Source organism: Electrona antarctica (genome assembly GCF_951216825.1).
Source record: "Electrona antarctica genome assembly, chromosome: 10".
NCBI lineage: Eukaryota > Metazoa > Chordata > Actinopteri > Myctophiformes > Myctophidae > Electrona > Electrona antarctica.
The window spans coordinates 49,745,645-49,771,454 of NC_136791.1; the positions used below are offsets into that span (position 1 = coordinate 49,745,645).

At 42.8% G+C, this 25,810-nt stretch overlaps 1 protein-coding gene across 1 annotated transcript in view; it reads left to right on the forward strand.

Annotated features, from left to right (window-relative positions):
• The window catches only part of ank3a (ankyrin 3a), a 249,797-nt gene that overhangs the window by 129,943 nt on the left and 94,044 nt on the right, over nt 1-25,810 (forward strand). Inside the window, exons 2-7 of the mRNA XM_079511692.1 lie at nt 8,500-8,601; nt 9,479-9,577; nt 13,144-13,242; nt 16,549-16,647; nt 19,624-19,809; nt 24,578-24,676. Coding sequence (XP_079367818.1) covers nt 8,500-8,601; nt 9,479-9,577; nt 13,144-13,242; nt 16,549-16,647; nt 19,624-19,809; nt 24,578-24,676 — 684 coding nt within the window. The remainder of the gene's footprint in view (nt 1-8,499; nt 8,602-9,478; nt 9,578-13,143; nt 13,243-16,548; nt 16,648-19,623; nt 19,810-24,577; nt 24,677-25,810) is intronic.

Genomic DNA, 25,810 nt, shown 5'->3' on the forward strand with positions numbered 1-25,810 from the left:
AGTTCAATAGCCGCGCTATATTTAGCAGAGTGAGATAGAGGGGAGAAAAATACAGAGAGGGCAGATAGACGATAAGAGACAGACAATAAGATGCATTGAACATTTTGACCAGTAAAGATCCATCATGGTTCCATTTCTACAGTCTGAGATTTAGGCTTACATTAACCTATTTTGGGCGGGAAGCCCTTTTGGTGTTTTAAACATTATGTTATAATTTAGCTATTGAAAAATAGCAGATCTACAAGCTCATAGCGCGCCACCGAGTGGCGCGCTACGAGCTTGTAGGTCTGCTATTTTTGAAAAGTTGTGAAAATGTGGCGCAAATTTTTGAATATATATTTCAGAGCGAACATTTTTAACTAAAATATTTGCTTCTGGGGGGGTCCCTGGAACTACATATTTTGAGATGGGGGTCCGTGGCCCAATAGAGATAATTCTGGGGGTCCTTGACATGAAAAAGGTTGAGCACCACTGACATAGAAACATGTTTTTTCAGAAAAATGTTAGGATTTAGAAGCCTTTTTTTTAATCGATCTCAGTCCAAAATGGGTTAACACCGAGGACTTGGACTGTGTTGGAACAAGTGAATGTGATGTTCTGGTGCCCTGGGCTTTGGACTGTGTTGGAACAAGTGAATGTGATGTTCTGGTGCCCTGGGCTTTGGTCTAGCGGTGTTGTGGAACTCAGTGTTTTGTTCTGTCAGGGGAGCGGGGGATCAAGAGAAACAATACAGCTGCTCCCTCTGTTACTGAGCTCTGCACGCACCCGCGGCCCACAGCCATGATATCAATGTGTGTGCGTGTGTGTGTGTGTGTGCGTGTGCGTGTGTGTGTGTGTGTGTGTGCGTGCGTGCATGTGCGTTTCATACCAGCTCCTGCAGTGTAGTTGCCAAACTGGCATCAGCAGCCTCTGTCCAGCCAGGGACATCTGAGTCTCTCTCTATACAAAATGAATATCCCCTCAGACTATCACTGTGATGTCACAGTGATGTCATTAGTGGAATGTAGGCCAAGAGTACTAATTCAGCAAAAAAAAGAATCCTCAGCAGCTGCAGTCCAACATGGTATAGCCTACACTAGAATGATGAATTATTGTTTACAGGCAGACTTAAAAATCCACCTGTTGGTGGCGCTATAACAGGCCAATGTGAAAAGGGTGGGATATATTCCTCAGCCTAGTAGGAAAGTCTGTGAAAGATTTCACGTAAATTGCACACTGCGTTCATGATTTGAGGCTTTTTGTTCAAAACGGGCCAATCCTGCAAACTTTGAAAGCCAATGTTAGCCAATTAGGATGGAATATGAAATATCGGACAGATCCGTCTTGAACACATGACTATAGAGATAGTCTGTAATGATTTGCGGGATCTTTGGACAGAATCTGGAGGATTAATATCAAAATAATTGTTTTTCAAAAGTCGGCCTCCTGGTGGCGCTATAACAGGTCGTTCTGGAAAATTTGCGGCAGAGGTTCATCGTTGGCATCCAGGTGTGCGTGCAAAAGTTGGCACCGACCAGGTTAACGGTGCCGGAGATTAGCTGGTAACAGACAGACGGACGGACGCACACGCACACACACACACACACACACACACACACACACACACACACACACACACACACACACACACACACACACACACATCCGTACCGTAGTTCAAGGAGAGTTTTTTAATAGTGGATTTAATAGCCAAGGAGCTCAGCAATATCATAAGACTGTTGAAGCCTATAGTACCGGCACCTAATAAATCTATTCTGCCTTCCACTGGCTAATGCAGAGGATACTCTGCGAGTTATGTTCTGTGCAGATGTTTAATTAATTTGTTTATTTCATTGAACGCTGCCTCTTTAGATGTCATATTTGTAGGATATACTTTTAACATGATTAACATGGTTGAGTGTCATTTCAATACCAAATTTCCTTAAGTGTTTGACATTGAGAAAGTGTATTTGCAAATGATATAAATGTAAATACCAGCTCTAGAAACTCACTGGGTCGTATGTCAGTTCACTCTCTCTATCTCTCTATACCACTAGATTAATGCTATCCTTCAGGCTTAGCCTAGTCTTTAATGGCCCATTTTCTTTGAACCTTTGGTCTGGGGCGGTTTAATCATATTTCCCCTCAGCTAATCTCTCCCCCATCATCCCCGTGTAATTCCTCACACACAGAGACCCCAAGATCTGTGGTGCTGGACATAGACATGGATGTGTGGTGGAAAATGACGCTCTGCTGTGCTGTGCTGTCAGTGTTACGAATTGAGAGATAAACCAAGCACTGCGAAGACTTGTGCATGTGCAAGTGCGGGTTATTTCATCTGTGTTTTCTTCTGTGCAGAAGATTCTTTTGCGGATGATTATTATAAAACAGATATTCTGTTTTCTTATGTCCAGGCGCTGCGCCACATATAGGCTCTGGCCTGACAGCACATTGTGTGTTCGAGTCCCGTTCATGACGACCTTTGCTGCATGTGGCGGCGGTGGCTCAGGGGTAGAGTGGCTGGATGGTAACCGCAAGGTTGCCAGTTCGAACCCGGGCTCCCCCAGAGTTAGTGTCGAAGTGTCCTTGAGCAAGACGCTGAACCCCTAATTGCTCCCGATGTGCTGGCTAGTGCCTTGCATGGTTTCTTCCGCCATCGGTGTATGAATGTGTGTGTGAATGGGTGAATTGATGCACAATCTATGTAAAGCGCCTTGGATAAAGGCGCTATATAAATGCACCATTTACCATTTACCATGTCTCTCCCTGTCTCTCTCTCCCTCTTTCCTGTCATTCTTCACTTGTATCTATCAATAAAGGCAGAAAAGCAACAAAAAAAAAACAACCATCCCAATCATCCAACCCCAGGTCAGCAGTATAACACTGAGCTTACCCAGATGGCATACTGTGTAATGTTCTTTGCCAGCTGACTGTCCTTGTATACGTAAAATCTGTCTTCCTTTAAATACACGATTATTATATGCTTACGTATTTGTTATAAAACAAGGTCTAAAATCCTTTGACGTTTGGCCTTTTGCTCTGCACTTCTTACGTAATGTTGGAAAGTGTAAATCACCCCCATTGGTTGGTTGTCATGCAGGCAGTCTGTCAACAGCAATGAGGAGCAGGCATTTCCATGTCTGAGGTCTGAGCGCGAGGTCAAACGACTGGTCGCACTGAACAGATCCTAAGGGTCTGTAGGGGGGTCTGTCCGCTAGCACGTCACACATCAACATGACAGCCACTTAGAACGACTTGCTGCTGCTTATGTAAGAGACCAGGCAAATGTTGGGTGTTATGCATGCCTTCAGACATACTGAGTGAGATGCTACAGTTTAGTCCTCCTTAGTAGTGAAATAGCATAAATATCCCCTTTAGGCCTGACATCGAAATAATTTTTTTTAAGTATTCTGAAAGAATATAATATTCAAAGATTTGTGCCGCATTTTCACGATTTTTCAAAAATAGCAGACCTACAAGCTCGTAGCGCGCCACTCGGTGGCGCACTATGAGCTTGTAGATCTGCTATTTTTCAATAGCTAAAGTATAACATAATGCTTAGTTAAAACACCAAAAGGGGTTCCCGTACAGAATGGGATAAGCTGGAGAGACTAAATAAATAATTGACGACAGAGCACAGAAAGATTGGAATATCCCCAGACAGCTGTGGAAGAGCTTACATTATAAAATAATGTAAAAAATAATTTGTATTGTAGAGGAATATCATGGTTTCAATTTGACTCCCTTTGAAATGACGACCAGGTTAGTGTCTTTCTGGTTAAAAAGGCCTTTTAGTAATCCATTTGGTTCTAAATCATAAACAACTTGTATCAACTCATTATTTACACAGTTGTTGGATTGTCTTTCCTGGTGTTCAACCAGAGAGAGTTCTATAAAAATTACAACAAAGAAAAAACTAAATTTCATGCCAAAATGCCAAAATATGATAAATTGCACTTAAAACACATACAGTACATCCATGGAATTAAAGACACAAAATTAAATAACACAAAATGCACAAATACAGTCCAATGAACATAAAGAGCGTGCGTGCGTGCGTGCGTGCGTGCGTGCGTGAGTGCGTGCGTGCGTGCGTGCGTGCGTGGGGAGGCAGTTGCTGTTACTGGTTTATACTTAGTTGCGTGTCGATGTCGTGTGTGGTCGATCTCCAAGTTCAGAGTGCGCGTCACACTAGATGCGACAGCTTTTGAGCTCGTATATATATCTGCTGTTTTCGACACGCGACACTAAAAGTACAACTGAGGCTTAGTGGAATACAGTACGTCCGCTTCCTGTCCGAGACACACAGCAGGGGGGAGCATAGTTTAGCAGCAGATACTGTGATGACAGTGAACTGGCTAGAGACTAGGTAGAGAGACTGGGGCAGGTGCCAGGGGGACTTCTAACAGGTGACCCCCATGAAGGACACTGATTACTCCTCTGTGAGACAGAGTGAGGAGGCAGGAAGGACAGACAGCAGACAGTAGCAGGGACAACCTTAGGAAATAATGTTAGTATGCAGCAGTGGTGTAAAATAAGTACATAACATTTACTCAAGTACTGTACTTTAATGGAGTATTTCCAATTTTCTATATTTTTACTACATCTCAGAGGCAAATATTGTACTTTTTGATGCCCATACTTTTATACTTTTACTCAAGTACATTTTGAATTCCAGACTTTTTGCAGTATTTGTAGTATTGTAGTATATCTACATGACCTCCCAGCCCTGGCAGAGTAGTTCTGGAGTAGTTCCAAGGGATTGTGTGCCCCTGGTTTTTCCCTAGTGGGACTGATTGAGGGTAGCTACTGGGACGTAAGATGGGACTTGATCACTCCCGGCTGGGTCGCCTGAGTGAGGGGTATGATGTTGAGAGACCCGAAACCCCGTTGACCTCAGGATACATCACTGAGGATACGTCCCAGGTGCATCCATGCGATGTTTTTTAGTTACATTGCAGTATTGATACTTTTACTTATTTACTTAAAATGTGAGTACTTTTTCCAACGCTGGTACGCAGTAAACTTCCATGTGGGGTATATTATATTATTCAGTAGTTAAATTCTGATTATGCAGTTGAATTGAATGATTGTATTGTTTTGGCTTTGTAAATGTCTCTGGAGTCTTGATGAATTGAATTGATTATAATGATCGCCATTAGCTGATACACTTCAATGTCTAATTAGTCTTCACGCTTAATGAATGTCAAGATATAAATTGGTGATGCAAAATTGATCTGGATGTTGATGTTGGTTTTCGCGGTGCAGTTCATATTTCATATATTTCTTCTTGGCTGCCCAAACATGGAGCATGTTGAAGAACCATTGCAAAACCCTTATTGCTAGTGAGAAGAGTCTAGTATTGTACGCTATGTATTTATTGTTTATTTTCTATCATGCATTTGTCTCTTTGTCAGCTTTGTGTACCATCTCTGACTTGTTTTGATCACGTGATTCTGTACACAGCTGTTACCCATTCCATGTGATCATGATTGACAAGAGGGTTGTATAAAGATGTGTTCCTCTGTGTTCATCTCTAGTCTGAGGAAGAGCATTGCGCTCGAAACGTCACAGTACATTTTTTGTGCAAATAAAGGCACCTCACGAGCATCGGAGCCCACAGTGTGCGAGTATCTCATTTTCTTTATCTGTGCATACTACTACTCACCGCTCAGCACCTGCCCAAGTTGGGGTTGGATGTGCATGTCTTTGTACTTTTTTCGTAGTATTGTATCGTACGCTATACACTGGCCAGAATGCAAGCAAAAAAGTTGACATTGAGCGGGTTCATTTCCACTTTATTTCTGGAACTATTTTTACAGGTCAGTTACATAGGACATTGGGATCACAAGCTTTCATAGTGGATTCACCCACCGTGCAGTGACCTTCAGCTGTATGGATATTTGTTTTGTTCCTCGTTTCAATTCCATTTTAAACCATCCTAAATCAACCATCACTGATGGAAGTTGCCTCTCTCCTGCCAACATACCTGTGCACAGAAACATAAAAATATGATAGAGATTAGATTCATACCAAGCTTCAGAGAACACATTTTTGCCCAATACGAAGATAATTAATTGAATGGGTGAATTGGGATTCACCGACTATATTGGATGAGCACTCACTCACACACGTGTAGAAGCCCATGGGTTGGCGTCATGCTCCATTATAACCCATTTAGGCCTGACGTCGAAATAAAAAAAACGTTCCCTCCGCATTTTTACGATATTTCAAAAATAGCAGACCTACAAGTTCATAGCGCGCCACTCGGTGGCGCGCTATGAGCTTGTAGATCTGCTATTTTTCAATAGCTAAAGTATAACAGAATGCTTGAAACACCAAAAGGGGTTCCCGCCCAAAATGGGATAACATAGAATTCCTCCAGGCCACAGGGAACAGAAATGTCATTAGTGGTTGCTGCCCTATAAGCAATAAAATATGGAGTGTTACTGTAACTCAGCGTGTACAAATGAACCAATAAAGGTAATTTGTAACTCTCTCAGAGTTAAATTAACGCCCCAGATTTGACCACCACGCACTGTCCTTTCAGGGGCTTATATACTGTATGGAAAGATGTTTATGAATGTGATGGGCTGCAGAGATACAGGTCTTAACTTAATGGCCCCTTGCATTAAGGAAACGGCTTTAGTTTCCAGTCACTCACTGCTAGATCAGTTTCTCACACTCTCTCTCTCTCTCTCTCTCTCTCTCTCTCACACACACACACACACACACACACACACACACACACACACACACACACACACACACACACACACACACACACACACACACACACACGCACACAATGCACAGACTCCTCCCCCCAACTTAACATGGCCTATCAGTGGAACAATCTGAACTTTTAATGTCTTGGGCACTGCTGTTTCACAGAGTTCGGTGAGATTCTCTGTTTGTCCGTCCAAGTTATTTTTGGCGTTGGGGGAGACAGGGGACAAGTTTGGATCAGTGCTTTTGTACTGTTTGGCCCTGCCTACTTTACCCTAAGTGTCTTTGGGACTGTGGGATAAATTTAGCAGGTCTAGGCATTTGATAATTCAGGGGAATTTGCCTAGAGCCTGTGTTATAGAGCATCGTGTCACATTCAACCTCTCTCTCTCTCTCTCTCTCTCTCTCTCTCTCTCTCTCTCTCTCTCTCTCTCTCTCTTTCTCTCCCCACAATGCTTTTCAGGCATTAAAAAAAGCGACACCGGCACTGATTTTCGAGAATGTCTCTTTGTAGGACACTAGCCACAGAAGAGGAAGCCAAAGTTGCAGAGTTAGCTGTGTGTCATTTTGCGTCATATCCACATACATGAAGACAGCCTCCCTGTCTTCTCATCCTCTACCTAGATTAAGCCATCCCGCTTTCTGTGTGTACATGCCTCTCTCCTCCCAGCCCTCTCTCTCTCTCTCTCTCTCTCTCTCTCTCTCTCTCTCTCTCTCTCTCTCTCTCCATCTGTCTCTCCCTCTGTCTCTCCCTCCCTTTCCACACACGCACGCACACCCACGCTTACGCATGCATGCCACATTTGTTATGGGGACAAAAACATGCTGGTCTCATCATTTTATTTTGGTGTGCAAAGCAACCGTTTCTGCCGTAACAGAGCAGAAAAGAGGATGCTCTTCTGCTCGTACTACGTTGGCGTCGTAGATCCTCAAGTTTCTTGAAGATAAGAGGCGGGCCTCTGTGACGACTTTGGGATTGAACTAAAGCTGAAGTGACTCTCTCTTCTGGGACGTGCTGTAGTGGTTGACGGATGAAGGATGTTGTTGCGGTGTTGTCGTGGCTCTGGGCAGGGCTGCCGGCTCCCCGTGTGGACTTCATTTTTTAAGATGATTACTTTGGTTTGGTGTCGTGACGTCGTCCCCACTGGAGTTATTATTACTTTACGGAAATTACGGACACTGGTGTGACAATGGATTATCTTATACGATAGTGATATCTGGACTCTGTTGTTAGTCCGTTCTTCGGTGCGGTCTGAGATATGCAGACCTCTGAGCTCTGGGAGGTACAGTACCGTTTACAGTACCGTTTACAGTACCGTTTACATGGACATAAGCATAGTGTGCATGAATGTGAACTTGGCTTTATGACGTTTTATGACGTTTTCTGTGTGTGATTGACTTACAGCACTGTTTCCCAAACTGTGGGACGGGGGACCCATTTGTGGGTCAGGGTCATTTTTATGGGTCAGACTCACAACTAGAGTAAAATCCCATTTTTTTCCCTATACGTTTAAAAAAAATATATATATTTCAAAAGATTTTTTTTTTATATATTTTTTGTACGAATTTTATACATTTTTAAAACAAAAATAATCTACGAAATTTGTTGAATAAAAACATTTAAATAATTAAGAAGTAGCCTGAAAAGTTTGGGAACCGCTGACTTACAGCATTGGCCCATACAGTATGTCATATTTGACCCCTCTCTCTCTCTCTCTCCCTCCCTCCCTCTCTCTCTCTCTCTCTCCCTCTCCCTCTCTCTCCATCCCTCTCTCTCTTTCCTCTGTGCAGTCTGACAGTAATGCCAGTTACCTGCGAGCAGCCCGTGCAGGAAACCTTGAGAAGGCTCTCGACTACCTCAAGACAGGGGTTGAGATTAATATTTGCAATCAGGTGAGAAACACAGTTATTACGTTAGCACTATTAAAACACATTGACATGTGTGGTTGTCTATCATCACACTCATGTAGTTCACATGCTACTCAAGTTACAGAGTTAAACAATTTATGAGTTATTTACTTTAAGATTATTTCCTCTAAGTGAAACCCCTTTTTTGATTGATTGAATACTTTATTAACACCCTCCGCGCCATTGCAGAAGACCTTTGTCAATTGCGCTTTTATAGTGCATTAATTCGATCGAGCCATAATGCTACTTACGTTAGCATCGGGTAGCTAGCTGTTGTTGTCACAAGACTCCGTTGCCCATCTTAGATCATCAGCACCATAAGAATCCATTCTATCCCTTTCTTTCAATCTCCTATTCCTTGTCCCAGATGGCATTTTTGGTCAAAACAACGTTTCTTTGACGGCACAGAGCTGACGGTCTGGATTCAGATTGTAAACAAGGCCTGCCCAGCTCCGTGTAGATTCCAAGGTTATGACTACTGCTCATGGACCGGAAATGGCGGCTTTTCAAAATAAGAGCTCAAATTTAAAAAATGCTGGCGTGAATTAGATCCTAATTTTTCAATAAATGCTAGCGGGCTAAGTGTTAACAGTTTGCAAAAAGTACAGAGGTACAGTTATACAATGCTGTAAGGATAACTCAAAAAGCCCTGAGGGTTTGTTTCCATTGTGGTCCTGTGTACGTACGGTACAATGGACTGCTATTCCATGGTATACTATTCCATGGTATGCTATTCCATGGTATGCTATTCCACGGGGGAAAGAACATGTGTACTTGCTAGACTACATCTATGTCCCTCCCAGTCATGTGATGATGGTGTACAATGATTTTGTCTTGTTTTATCTTGTGTGTGTTTTCCCAGAATGGCCTGAATGCTCTTCACCTAGCCTCCAAGGAGGGCCATGCGGAGGTGGTGGCTGAGCTGCTGAAGCAAGGAGCCAATGTAGACGCAGCTACAAAGGTATGGCCCACTACTTTTATACCAAGCACTTTGGTTCACCTTTTCGACACATAATGGTAAAAAATAGTCTCCCTTTCATGAATAGATGTGTAGCACTGTAGGTTGAATGAATATGACGCTATGCCATAAATCATATATATACAGACATGCTGTTACTGTAACCTCTTGTCAACCTCCCCAGAGGAATTCCACGGTTCTTCCTTCAAATATGTCTTTTCATGCAACACGCACTGCTAAAAGTAGTATGGGGGTTTGGGGGGGATGGGGGTGATGAAAATCACCACCAAAGCTTCTAGCCCGGAGGGCTTTAGCTTCCATCTATTTCTCTTGCACAGCCTCCCTGCAAGAAGATAGCCTCACATCACATACTGTAATAAACAGAGAAAAATGGAGGAGAAAAAAAAACCGCTCCGAATCAGAGCCTCCTTGGCTGACCCCCAAGATGTTCAGGGATTATTCTGAGCTCCTGGGAAGACTCTCTGCATGTCTTGAGGGCAGGCCTGTACATTTCCACCTCCTTGTGTACAGGCTGAATTCCATGGCGTTGTTACGGTGAAATTGGTGACCTGCTGAAATATGTGATAATCGAGTCTAGACATCACATTTACGTCAATGTCCGAACATAAATCATTGCGGTTTGTTTATTAGCAGAGTTGAACTTATATCAGTATTTAGACCACATATTTAAAGGCCTCCAGTAAGGTATGTGAAGTCCACAAGATGGTCACATATTTTGGCAGGTCACATATTTCATCATAACACAGCTATGCAGGAGTGACCTGAGTGTGAGTGAGCGAGTGGCCAAGATTTTGGATATTGGAATTTGGCTTTAAAAGCCTCGATTTTTGAGCTGCGCTCCTACAGCTTTTCGTCACAACACGTGTCACCTTTGCCATTGACAATGAAAGGAGAATTTACGTCATATGTGGACGAGCAAATTGGCTTTTCTGAACACAGTGCAACTGTTTTAATTCAGCTCGGGGAATATATATATTATATCACATAAGTTCGGTTGTTATCTTCTTACATGATCATGATAAGATCAGTTAAGAGCGCCCCTCACTTCACACGGGTGTGATTTTTACTAAGTAAGAGAGTAGTACTGCCCCCTTTTTTTTGACTGTGTGGGTGTTATGTTGTAATGTTCTGCCACTCTTGTTTTTGGGTCATCTAAACAAGAGGTCTCGTCCTCTCACTCTGTTCAGAGGGCAGTCGCAGCACTTTTATCACAGTCGCGCCACACGTTGTGGAGGTGAGCTGCTATAATCCAATCCAATCCACTTTATTTATAAAGCGCATTTAACACAACAGAGTTGAGACAAAGTGCTGTTGTACAGTGTACACAAAAAAAGGTTTTATGAAAAGATCCGTAGCACTGTCGGTTAACATGAATATGATGCTATGCCATATGTACAGAACTGCTGTTACTGTAACCTCTTGCCAACCTCCCCCTCAAAAGCTCTTTTCATGCAACGAGCACTGCTAAAAGTAGTAGGGCTGGTGGTGGTAGGGGCGGTGGAGTGGAGCTTCAGTGGTCAGGTTTGGCACAGAACTGATGGTGTGATTCATTACGATACATACTGTATTAGCTTAGGCCTGAATTGCAATGTCACGAGTTACATATGATATTATGCCATATCGTTGTTGTGTTTTTGAGTGGAAAGAACCCAATAGTTAGAATAACTGTAGGTCTGAGGTGTATACATTATTATAGCGTGCCATTTTGCCATTTTGATAATAGGATATTTGTCTCTCACGGCCATGCTACACCAGGCTTTTCGCGCACAAAACGTGCTTGTGCGTTTAATTTAGGTCCAGTCCTATTTAAAAAAAACGCACGCGCGGGCCGCGAGAAAAGCCTGGTGTAGCTTGGCCGTCAGAAGCAACGCAATGCAATGACCATCATGGAAAGCGCACAAGTTGAAGTTCATGTACAGTAGGCGTGTTCATGTACAGTTATCGCCTGTTCAACCGCAGATTTTCAGCAACAGACGCTCACAGGCCGGAGGATTATGTCAACAGGAAGAATGTCAACAGTCCTGAGGCCTCTGCACTCTATTTTAGCTCAAAGATATACAGTGGACTGAACTCATGTCCTTCTGACACTGAGCTCCAAAGATATTGATACACACAATGATATAACATTCACCTCAATATGTTATACTGTATGTGATGTAATAATTGGATGAGCTCATGGCTGCGAAGGCAGCCATGAGCCATATACAATACAGTATTAATGCCAACAGTATATACTGTACACATACCTGGCAAGTGCTAACCCTCCTGCGTTTTGCAGGAGACTCCTTTTTTTTCTTTTTTGGCTTTCGCCTTTATTTTATATTTTTTATGGAGGGACAGACAGTAGGCTGACAGGAAATAGGGAGAGAGAGATGGGGGGATGACATGCAGTAAAGGCCGTCGGGATCGGGAGTCAAACCCGCGGCACACTGACTGGATTACCAGCCAATGTGCCTGGACCACTGAGCCACGGCCCAGGCCAGGAGGCTCCTGCACCAGCATTTCTCCTGCGTTTGTGGGATTTCACCCTTTTTGTGTGGTCATTCTGGTCAACCGGGTCAAAGCTCTCTCTCATCAATGAGAGAGCGGGAATTTTACTCTTTTATTTTCGCGTTATGTAGTCCCACATACAGTGTACACATTATACTCATGTATCATGAATGCAATTATAAAGACATGGCCTAGTCACTTTTAAGTTATTAGTGGTTATTATTGAAGATGGCTCTTTTATTGCTTCAGTGGTCAAATCAATTTCTGTATGCCTGCTGTACTTTTAGTTGACGTTCTCAGGTTGGGTATAGAGGGTATGCGCATGCTTAAAGTGAATGGCACATCGAGTGGCAAATCGAGTGGAAAAGCAACAGACAAAGTGAGTTTAACATTGTTTAATGTTGTTTAATGCAATCAGATAGGACTTTTTTGTTTGGATGCATGGCCTGTCAAGGCCAGAAAGTAGTTTTTTGCCACTTAGTATAAGCATTCCTGCATAACTTCCGGGTTCGATGATGATGTCACGCGCATACCCTCTATTGCAAACCCCGTTATGTCATGCCTCAGCCTGCATACCTCATCACGGTGACATTAATATGTACTTGACAACAAAACAGCTCAAAATAGCCACGCGCACACAGCCATGGAATTAAAGTACCATAACACACTGTACCTGTTGTAACCGTATCCGTTTTGTGCGACACCACCACACGCTGCCAACAAGAGCCACGTGGCGTCACGCGGCTGCCCTCACAAGCAGGTATACAGCTTTATAAAAAGCCCTCCCGTAGTTTTATTTACAGCCAAGGCAAAGTGGGACGTAGGGCATCGGAAGTGACACATCGTTGGCAGGGTTGGGGGGGATGCAGGGTAAACGGTGAGAGCAGGGGAATGGAGGAACATACCGCTACAGATATACGAGCCAACACGTCCACAAAGGCACGCACGCACGCACACACACTCGGGGCATGCACTCCCACTGAAGCAGGCGGGTATACAGTGGAACAGGTGTGACGGAGCTTAACGCACATGCCTGTGGTTTTTCCATGTCAATCCAGAAAGGAAACACTGCTCTGCACATATCCTCGCTGGCAGGCCAAGCGGGAGTTGTCAAAGAGTTGGTGACCAATGGAGCCAACGTCAACTCACAATCTCAGGTGGGATTTCCATTCACACACGCACACACGCACGCACGCACGCACGCACGCACGCACGCACGCACGCACGCACGCACGAGCGCGCGTGCGCATGACATACACACATATGACATAATTCAGGACTGTACAGACACACATGCACACACTAAACGAAATCCAGTGTTAATTTAACTCTGAGAGTGTAATAATGGACTCAAACATGAGTCCATTATTGCCCATTATTAAGTAAACTAGAAAAAAGCACCCTTTGGGCATTTGGCTCCTTCTACATGACAGCCTTTCTGTATCCCTGACACTCCTCCCAACTGTCCTTTGAGTGTGATCTATATTGATAATGTATGTTATACACAATGTAGTTTTATTTCTGAAATCTTCAGGTAATTTGTTACGGAATTTGTTATCATTGCAGAATGCTATTTAATTATCTACATACAGTAGTGTACACATTTTAGCAAACATTTGAATGAATAACAGTTCAGATCCTGTTCAGATCCCGTCCTGATCTCCCCCAATATAAGCCTCATGCTGCTCGTTCACATTCCCCTGGAGAAAGTTGTGTCGAGCTGCCCATGAGCGAACACAGACTGAGGCAGTCATGGGAATGGGAATTATTGTTTCCCTTCACTGAAAGGTTTCAGCGTCTGCCTTGTCGTCTGTGATTGTAATGACACTCGATGCACTATTGGATATTGTTTTGTTTGTCAGCAAACACTGTTTTGTTTGTGTTTTGTACTGTTTTGAACAAAGGCTGGCTGCGGATAATCCCTCGCCGTATACGTTCCGCCTGTATAGTCCCTCAGTGCTGTTCCACACGGCACCACGTCAGAAAATAAACAACTCGTCTGTGTCATTATTACACATATAAATAATATATTAAGCTTCAACAAATATATGCAGATGCCAATTTGAATTCATTAATGGAGAGAACAATGTTCAAGACAAATTATGAGTTTGATGAAAAGAAACGGCAGCGATTCCAGAGTAGAGCCGTTTCATTGACATGGGAGAGTTGTGTCAATGAGGGGTTAGAAACGCTATGTTTGTTGGACTGAGTGAACGGAGATGGCACAAATCTTTCTATATCATTGGCGGTTTCCCAAACTCTGGGACCAAAATGTTTCAAATAATATAAACTGTACAATGTCCGAGAACAGTGAAAGTAACAAAAGTACATGATTCAAAGGCCAGACTGTGGCTCAAGAGGTAGAGCAGGTCGTCCAATGATCCATGGGTCAGCGGTTCGAATCCCGGCTCCTCCTGTCTACATGTCCAAGCGTCCTTGGGCAAGACACTGAACCCCAAATTGCTCCCGATGTGCTGGTTGGTACCTTGCATGGCTTCCACTGCAATCGGTGTATGAATGTGTGTGTGAATGGGTGCATGTAATGCACAATCTATGTAAAGCGCCTTGGATAAAGGCGCTATATAAATGCACCATTTACCACTATTTGTAATAAACCCAGTCTGGTCGGGGTGGATGATGTTGATGATAATTTTGTTTACTCTTCTGGCCAGAATGGCTGTTAATATGCGCATATCCGTATTCAAAAATGAAATGGGTCTGTAAGACTGGCATTTAGTAGGGTCCTTGCCCTCTTTGTGTATTACAATTATTGTTGCTTCTCTCCACGAAGGAGCCATATTGCCGCACTTTAGTGCGTGATTAATAATAAGGGAGAGACGGTTGCCTTAAAAGTTTTATATAACTCGTTAATGTATCCATCCGGCCCTGGACTCTTATTTTTTTATAGCATTTACCACTATTTGTGACAAGTTCTGTTGGTTGTGGCATGCCCCAATGCGCACACATCCATGGCTTTTGGGTTGTATTAGTCAGATTAACACTGAGGATTTTTCACTGACACTGAGGATTAGGAACACTGCTGTATTTAGATCCTGAATCGATAAAACATTATTTCACACCCGATGATGCAATTTCTTTTTCCTGTGACATTGTATATTGAGGTGAATTCCGTAGAAGGAAAGGCTTAGTGGATCATAGGATGGGTCCTTACACAGATCATCTGGCAGTGCTCCAAGTAGGCTTCTCCTCTCAAGGATTGTGCTGCCTTTGCATTTTTTCCCTCCACTCTGTCAGATGAAGTTTAGGAGTTAATTTAACTCTGAGAGTGTGCAACTGTAACCAAATGGACCAATAAGCATTCATGTGGTTAAATTTGTGCACTCTCTGAGTTACAACACGGATAAACGGACAACATTTGTGCTGTATATTGTGTTACTAAGATAAGGGTAGCGAATGCTAAATAACGCACGCACGCACGCACGCACGCACGCACGCACGCACGCACGCACGCACACACACACACACACACACACACACACACACACACTACACACATCATTTTACCAACACAAACCTTGTTGTTACATGAAGCATTGGATAGTTGGCACCCAAAATATTTCCATATACAAGTATTGCAATTTGGAGATATGATGACTGCCCTTGACGTTATTGACGTACTGTAATATATCACAATGTCGATTCTGGCCCTTGATGTAATTTGTAGTTTGATTCAGACACTACACTTATGGCACTACCGTAAAGCAGCGTTCCCCGCCGCTAGGCAATGCTTGGATTGCTGTATTTTGCCCTCCCCAAGATGGCCACCCGCTCAATGCTATGGCCGCCGCGATCTTTACAGGCGTTTTTCTCGCAGTTGAGTCGCGGATTGCGGTGATAGATTAAAGCGAGGATGTTTAGGGCTCAATGCTAAATCGTAGCTACCTCGCATTGTCAATATGAATGCTTCTGAAGAAAGATAAAGGTTAGTTTAGCCCATTAGCTATAGCCAATTTTGCGGAAGAGGAAGTGAAACTGAAGGGTTTTCAAAGTAAAAGCGATGTGTAAGCACCGGCAGTGTGAGGTTTTAACAAAATCTGAAGAAATTATAGATCAAATGTGTGGTGGATGTATACATTTTCTTTTACCATAGAGTTTTGGAGATGGACCTGTCACAGTCTGTTTTTGTGTTCTTTGTATGCTTTTATATTATGCTTTTTTTCATTGTTTCTCGCATTGTTTTTTTTATTTATTTTTTTCAATTTACTTTTGATTGAATTTTAATCAAACATACATGTAAACGAAACGACTATGACAATATTGACAATACATACGACAGAAACAAAGCAAAACAAGACAATATACGTACAATACACACACAGTTTTTATTTCGTTTTTTTTATTTGATGCTGTGTGAAGCACTTTAAGTTTTTAAGTGCTATACAAGTACATTATCATTGTTATTATTATGCTAATGTAACATGTGTGTTTATTATCTTGTGTAGAATGGCTTCACACCCCTGTACATGGCCGCCCAGGAGAACCACATGGAGGTGGTACGGTTCCTCCTGGAACACAATGCCAGTCAGAGTATGGCCACGGAGGTACTGTACCGATGTGTGTGTGCGTGTGTGTCTTGTGTGTGTATGTGTGCATGGCATAGGAGCGTGCACGCATATATCCACGTGTCATTCCTGTAATACCTCTACGATTAGTCGTGAAGCATACTCTCTATTGGTAGTTGTAGTAGCAGCACCACGTCTCTGTATCGTTGCATTATCTCTACCTGGGTGGTGTTATGTGCTCATCTTGCATCTTCTGTACTAACCACCTTTGTCCTCTACCTTTGTCCTCCAACTCTTGCTTGCTCACTCTGCATCTGCCTGTGACTTCCTGCATCTCTGTCTCTCATATTCTCTCTCTCTCTCTCTCTCTCTCTCCCCGCTCTACCTCTCTCTCTCTGGCTCGCGACCCCCTCCCCCCTTCTGTGGGTCTCCCCGCCCCTCCCTTCTCCTCTCCTCGGATCTCTCCGTGAGGGACGTAGCGCCAGGCACTGCTTCATTGATTGGGTAGTGTGGTGGTGGTGATGGAGGCTGGCTGGGGTGACCTTGAGCGGGTCACAGAGGAGAGGTCTGCTCCCGCGGCTGCCTGTCCTTCCTCCCGGGCTGCTGCTGCTGCCGCAGCCCACGCTGCCTGTGGAGCACGTGCACTTTCACGCGTGCACGCACGCCGCCGCCGGGCACAGTGTGCACGCACGCACGCACACACGATCAGATGCATATGCAATACAATACATACATTAACACGCTCATACAGTACATGCACATATACACACACGCGCGCACACGCTGAAATGCGGATCTCCAAAGAAAAGCCCAGCCAGTCAAACCGACTTAGAACGTTAGAACACGTGAAACGCATATTCACACACAAGCGCACATACTGTAACACGCACATATAAATAGACATGCAACACACCTGCAGCACTTCCCTTACTGCAGGGGTTCTCAACGTTTTTGGCCGGGGACCCCCGAAAATGCTTTGGCAATGTCTCGGGACCCCCGCCCCGCCCCCTCCCGACCCCCAATATAAATTGACTGCTACAATAACCTTAAACCATTTTGGGCGGGAACCCCTTTTGGTGTTTTAAGCATTGTTATAATTTAGCTATTGAAAAATAGCAGATCTACAAGCTCATAGCGCGCCACCGAGTGGCGCGCTACGAGCTTGTAGGTCTGCTATTTTTGAAAAATCGTTTTCTTTTTTTTTTATAATTTGGGGACCCCCTAAAATAATTTGGCGACCCCCCGAGGGGTCGCGACCCACGGGTTGAGAACCCCTGCCTTACTCCATCCATTATACCCCGTATAGTCAGGCACTCAACATGAATGCAAGCACATGTACTTGTACGCGCACATAAACACAAATTCACACACTGCTATTTCATGCAGCGTTCAGATTAATTTTGTATGACGAGTGTAAAGTATGTGGGAGAATGAAGTGGGCCTATTCTAGCGTTATGTAACGGGCACCTAGGTTCAGTGTGAGAGCAGGGCTGGAGCTTGAGAAAGCAGCAACGTCGTGTACACTGTAGCTACATCTGTTCAATGTCACACACAAGTGGTGCTAAGGTTAAATTGTCTACTAGCCACAGCGCTATACGAGCAGCCGTAGGGCATTCACTTCTAGTCATTTTTACTAGTTGACTAGTTGCCTAGTTTGTTTAACTACCTATTATGTAAAAAATAAAATAAATTAAAAAATAACCTTTTTTTTTCCTTTTTTTTTGGGGAAATAAATATGTGTACATTGAAAAACTGTGTACATGGTGACTATAACTATAATCTACCTGATCTTGAGGCCTACAAAATCGGGGGAAAAATAAAAGAAAATAAACTTTTTTTTTCTTTTTCTTATCAACTAGTCAACTAGTACCAACAAGGTCGACTAGTGGATTTACTAGTCGACTAGTAAACTAGTCGACTAGTTGCTTAATGCCCTACGAGCAGGTAGATCCCTGTTTTCTTCTGCTGATGGTCAGATGGTTCTTTGTCCTGAGTGCCCAAAGAAGCAGGTTGGGTGCATACTGGGGGTATGAGAATTGCTTCTTCACTTGCAATGCTCATATAAACATTAGCAATGTTTAGCCAGCACCAATGCTGACTGAGTGAGACAGGACCAGGTGACACTGTGATGTGAGGTTAGTTTGTCTGGTGAACATTACGTTCAATTTAGCCATCACCATGTATAAATGACTGACAAGAGACCAACTCTTATCAGTATTTCATGTTGTTTTTAAATTTGATTTAAGTTGAGTTGACTAAGAACATACACAGTAAAATCCTCAGTGTTAATTCCATTTGTAACTCTCTCAGATTTGAATTAGCACAGGACTTTACTGTATAGCATTGGTGGTGGCTACATTTAGCTGACATTTATTTGGTGACAGCCCAAGGACAAATCCCATCCATTCCAGTTTTCTCCAGCTCTCTCTTACTATCTCACAAGCTCAAGAACCATTTGAGTATCACAGGAATGAACAGCTTTTTGCCCTTAACAACAGAAGGAAAACATTGCTGGCAAAAACAGATAAAGAAGGCTCATCTTTCTTTTCAGATTACAAGGCCTTTTCTTATAGGCTCTTGATAACAAAGTCATCAAAGATATGAAACTTTGAGATTTCGCTTGGATTGAAAGCTTTGATGCGCTGTAGCCTACCATTAGCCATTAGATGCAATCTTTTTTTATTTTATTTTATTTCTAAGTATCCATTCAGCAATAGAAATATCTATTTCATAGCTATAATTATGATTTATTATTATTATTATTATTATTATTATTATTATTATTATTATTATTATTATTATTATTATTACATTTATTATTATTAAATGTATTATTATTCTTATTATTCTTATTATTATTCTTCTTCTTATTATTATTATTATTATTATTATTATTATTATTTTCTCATATTGATCCTGACAAGCCCAGTAATCTGACCAACGCTGCACCATAGCCCACCTAGCCAACCCCCGTAACTCTGGTCCTCTTACCCCCCCCTCGCCCCTCACACACAGGACGGCTTCACCCCCCTGGCAGTGGCCCTCCAGCAGGGCCATGACCAGGTGGTCTCCCTGCTTCTGGAGAACGATACCAAGGGCAAGGTGCGACTACCTGCCCTGCACATCGCAGCACGCAAGGACGACACCAAGGCCGCGGCCCTGCTACTACAGAACGACCACAACGCCGATGTGGAGTCCAAGGTGAGAACTGACCTTTGACCTTTGGTTTGTTTTGTATTTGTGTTACTCACTTTCTTGCTGCAGTCGTCATTCGTTCTTTCTGTCTTTATTTCTGTGTATCTTCTGTTCTGCACCTTTTTAGCAGATTGGAGAAGGGCGATCGATCCGCCTTTTTCTCCTGCTAATTGCACCCCGTTGTTTAAACAACCGCTACTTGAAGATCTACCGTAGCCTTGTGCAAAGAAGAGAATGCGCGCTCACAGTCCAGACTGGACTTTAAACTGTGGAAACGACGCCTGCACAACTAATAGCTCGGTTCAGACAGTAACAACAACACTGACTTTGAGTTCTGAATCCCTTCCTTTTTCTTTTTTGGGTTGAATTCGGTTTTGTACTGAGCTCCTTAATCCCTATCTCTCTCCCTTGCCCTTCCTTTATGTTTATGGATTTTTGTTTGCTTTACTAATCGCTCATTCTCTCCTTTCTTGGCTGGCTCTGTAGATGATGGTGAATAGAACGACAGAGGTACACCTCTAACTCTGTGCACTCCTTAGTCTATCTATCGCAGACTAAAAAAGAAAGAAACAATAAATACCCCTCTGATTCATGCAGTAGTGTTGCTGCTCCCCCGTTCCCTTTCCCCCCCGCTCCCTCTTCTGTTTGAACCCGTCTATACCTGCCCTCTTCCCTTCTCCCCATTGCTTCGTTCATGTAGCAATGGAGTAGTGGATATCTGTTGTTGCTGATAGTGATATAGGCATAGATATATATAAACTCTAGATAGCTCACCCGCGCTGTTGGCCAATGGAGAGCGACGTCGTTACGTGGCGGCCATCTTACCTCGGGACACATAACATTGTGTCTATGGGGCATGTACTCTTAAATGACCATAACTTGCTAAATTTTCAACCGATTTTCAAACGGTTTGGTTTGTTATAAACGTCAGAGACGTCCGCATACTTATATGCTTTTATACGACGTTCATATAAAAAACATAAATTAAGCAGATAAGCGTCCTGAATCATAGCCACGTTGACAACGTTTGTAATAAACCAACCCGTTTGTAAATCCGTCAAGATTTGAGCGAGTTATGACTGTTTCTGTTTGAGCTGCCATTGAACATACTGTACTATAGCCCCGAAGTAAGATGGCTGCCGGGTGAACGACGTCAGAAACTCCGCCTTGAGCCATCTAGTGTTTATATATATCTATGGATATAGGCAGCATACAGTATAGAGCGTCGCAGTCCCGCCCCCTACCATGGACCAGGAAATGATTCTCCGTTCATTTTCCTCATAGACATTTCAGAAAGTATTTATTTAAAGACGGTTACGCCGCGGACAAAGCCAACTCGAGTCGTGACAACTCATGACAACACAAACAATATTTTGGACCAAACAAATAATTACAAAGAAGAAAAACAACAAAAAAGTGTTGTAACCTGCCGTTTTTTTCTTCTTTCTAATTATTTTTTCGGCCCCAAAAATTGTGTTTGTTGTCATGATTTGTCACGACTCGAGTTGGCTTTGTCCGCGGCGTAAACGTCTTTAAATAAATACTTTCTGAAATGTCTATGAGGAAAATGAACGGAGAATCATTTCCTGGTCCATGGTAGGGGGCGGGACTGCGACGCTCTATAGTCTTGCAAAGACAGGCGATCAGATTGTCTGGTGACAATCTAAATTCAATGTATGGGCAAAAACTGGGAAACAATTCAGAGATTTAAAACTTGCAGTGCAGAGCCATTAGGGTGGTTTTTCATATCGGGACAGTGACATGATTTGTGTTCAAAACGATAATTGTGGGTTTGTCAGCTGTTTTTCCTCTATTGTTCGAACCGCTCAATTGAATTTAGATTTCACCAGGCGTACTGTATCAGTAGCTGCAACACGAGACTAGGCAGCATGTAGTCTCCCGTAGCCAGACAATCAGAGATCTCTGCCTAAGAGGAGATCTATACGATCATCTGGCTACGCGAGACTAGGCTAGAATAATCTCGCATGTCTTGCTAATGCTGGTGTACTGTAAACGATGTTTGTTCTATGGCTGGAGGATTGGGGTACCAAGGGACCCCTAAAGTATAATGGTTTCATGGCTTCTCCTGCTTCACCTTTAACCTCTTGTTGTCACTATTCCTTGTGAAGATCCTGTGACAATACATGAAACTGATTAACAAGATGGCATGGCAACACAAGTCGGCGTAATGGCATAGTAGACAATATTCACATGGTGCTCATTTTGCTCTTACTACACATACTCAAGGGATGGTCAAATGTGTCACATCTTGAGTATGAAATAAGAGCAAAATGGCTGTCATATGTGAACGTAGTCAATGATACCACAAGAGAAGTGGTTACTGGTTATCATTCGTCAGAATGTTAAGAGCAGTACTTTAGCCGTGGCATCATGCATGGCCAACGAATATGAAAGGAACCCAGCCTTCCAGTGACAGCTGAGCTAGACAACTAGTCTGATTAATTTACGACTAGTTTGCCTTACAAATTCCCATCCATCCATCTTCATATTCAACCGCTTATTTATTCTGCATGGGACCCATTAGCCTAGTAGCCAAAAAGTGAACCCGGACATGTTGAGTACACCAACGTTTTATGTTAGAAATGTTTTTTTGCAAAAATAATGCTTGGAATGGATTCAGCATCATGAAAACCCCCTAGTTTGACATGTCACATGCTACATAAAGCATGATGACATTTTGAATATTTTGCCTTCTATAGGTTGTAATTGGTATGGTCACATATTATGCCAATTATGAGAATTGCTCAACATATGCAAGTTAGCATCCGGCAGTTTCTACATGCTGGGGATCCATACTAAACATTTCTAACATAAAACCTTGGTGTACTCAACATGTCCGGGTTCACAATGGGGCTCTATGGGCTGGCTACTAGACTACATACAAGCTAGGAGCAGGCTAGCTCAAAGCTATTCCTAAAGGGAATAGAAGGACCCCATTGGTCACATCAAATCCAGGAGACTGTCCTCTGTCTGGGCTTTTGGCCAGCTCGCTGGCTGGCTGGCAGGCTGGTTGTTTTGACTGACATGAAAATGTAAAGTCCACAATGCAGAGCATGATGAAAACAAGTAACACTCTGATGGAAGAAAGTGATGACTAAATTATAAGAAACTAAAAATATAATCTCCCTGATCAACACAGCCGCAAATTCGGATTATCCCCTTCCATTTCCGTTGAATTAATATCCGTTTTCAAATGTTGAAAATGTCAGCTATTAGTTGTCCACATTGCAGCGTGTTTGTTTTGGATGTGTAAGAGAGCAAACGTAGGGATAGTGGATACACATCTATATGACATCTGCTTTCTGCAGGATGAATCGTTAATTGAAATGGGGATCAGCTTGTTATTGGAGAGGTCGGTGTGAAATTCCTCCATCGATTGGACTCAGGATTTGGCTAAAATGGAACCCGTGACATTTGTATAGTACATTCTCGGAGTTAAATGAACACTCACAGCTTCAAGGAGTTGCTTTCACAGCTGTGTGACACTAAGCCAATGGGTTTTTTACCAGATAGGAAGCTACACTAATTCAAGCCATTAGCAAATAGGTGTACATTTACAGCAGTTGAGGGGGGCATTGCTGAATGTTAAACGTAACAAAACATTGCTAAACAACAACCCATAACTTTAACCTTATATCTCTGAAGCCTAATTCATACTTCGTACGACGGTGTCGCTCATTAAACATTTACAGATTTTTAAATGAAAAATGGGAGGCTTGTTTTCGCCGAGCGACACAGTCATTGGACAAAGTTGTTGGTTTTGATGTGGTTTCATTGTCAGAAACCTTCCATAATACTTAACACGTATTTTGACAGTTGGTGGTGTCGTGTCAACATTATGTGATCGTAACTGTGAGTGTAACTTCCCCCGTGTGGCAGCATTCAGCATTGTGAACACTCATGTTAGAGGCCATGGGCTCCATTTTCGTCACCGCTAAACCCCTTATCCCTAAACTTCTTTGCCTTTTTTTGTTTTACTATTTTGCAAAACATTTTTGAATAGTTAAAATGGCCAGTCTACAAGCTCACAACGTGTCAACGTAGATTGGCTAGTTGAACTATTCAAAAATGTTTTTCAAAATAGTAAAAAAGGCAAAGAAGTTTAGGGATAAGGGGTTTAGCGGAGACGAAAATGGAGCCCCATGTGTTCAACAATACTGAATTCTGAATGTAACACTCTACTTAGTAGAGTGTATACTACTAAGCGTAGTAGCGTAGCAGAGTCTACTATGTGTCAATGTAGCATAATATTGGCCCCATGTTTGATGTTTATGTTCAAAAAAAGGCTTTCTCTGCCAGATTGAGTAAAGTCATATGAGTGTGTATGTGTATGCGGTATGCAGAGTGCATCCTAGTTGAATGGACTGTGATTGTAGACACATGAGAATGCTGCATATCTTCTATTGCAGTAGACAAATAGTCTCCTGCAATTGTAGACTTTGTGAATGACATTGATATCAAGCTCCTAACCTTTGTTTTTGTTTCCTTGTCTGTGGTGGTGTGTGCGTGTGTGTGTGTGTGTGTGTGTGTGTGTGTGTGTGTGTGTGTGTGTGCGCACGTGCGTGCATGCCTCTGCAATGTGCATACATGTCGTTTGTTTCTATGTGCACATGTTCATCTGTTTGTTCCCATGTGTGCATTTGTTTGTGTGTGTGTGCGTGTGTGTGTGCGCGCGCGTGTATGTGTGTGTGTGTGCGTGTGTGTGTGTATGTGTGTGTGCATGTGCGTGTGTTTTTTTCTTTCTCTCTCTCAGAGTGGTTTCACTCCTCTCCACATCGCTGCTCACTATGGCAACATCAACGTAGCCACGCTACTGCTGAACAGAGGGGCTGCTGTCGACTTCATGGCCAGAGTGAGTCTCACATGCCCTCTGCTGACCAGAAGGGGCATTACATACACTGTGTTTGGCCCAAACAGTTATTGAAGTCCTTTTTTGTTTTCTGTTTTCATACTCTTACATTATGGTAAATTTTACTTACTAGGCTACTTGCAAAAGATGGTCATTCTTGATTTGTATATATTTTTTTTTCTCATTTTTCTTTTTACTGTACTGTAGGAATTAAGTCACTCTGGATAAGCATCAGCTGAATGCCTAAAGGCCCACTGCCCTGATGAATAAAACATGCAAGTGTTATCTCAGCCACTGCCTCTCGGCTGCTGACACCAGCAAGCAGTGCAGAATTAGCAATTATTTACTATGGTATAATTACATAGTAATTCAGCCGCACGTGCCATTAAAACTATTTGTCGCAACATTAGACATTAGCTAATGAGAGTCAACGATGGCCTGTAATTATTATTATCTCACCACATCTGAGAAAGTGTTGGTGTTTATGTTGGTATTGATTTCAGTGCTTCTGGCCTGTGGCTTAACACTACAACATGAGACTATAGCCAGGGCATAGCAGTGGTGGCCATTCTGTGGTTCCACAAAAAAAAAACAATGCATTTTTCACATAAAGATTAACAAAAATATTTATATCAATCATTTTAAGCCTAATCCACCCAGGCTATAATAATATGTTTTGCGGCCTGGGCCATGGCTCAATGGTCCAGGCACCTTGGCTGGTAATCCAGCCTGGCGGTGTGCCGCGGGTTCGACTCCCGATCCCGGCGGCCTTTACTGCATGTCTTCCCCCCCATCTCTCTCCCCATTTCCTGTCAGCCTACTGTCTGTCCCTCAATAAAATATATAAAATAAAGGCAAAAGCCACAAAAAAAACATTACAAAATATATATATATATGTATTGCGTCCCTTCTTTTTTTAAATCTCTATGGGGAAAAATGCATTGGATTTTTTTGTGGAACCACACGATATACAGTAGACACTACTGTATAGTCGCATAATTATATTTATTTGTGTTGAATAATCCTCTACAGTGTTGTAGGGGATTAATTTACACTCATAATAGGAATACTTGAGTAAATAGCCTTCTTAAGGTGGTTGCACACCGGCCGCGTTTTTCGGAAAACCGATGGAGAAAC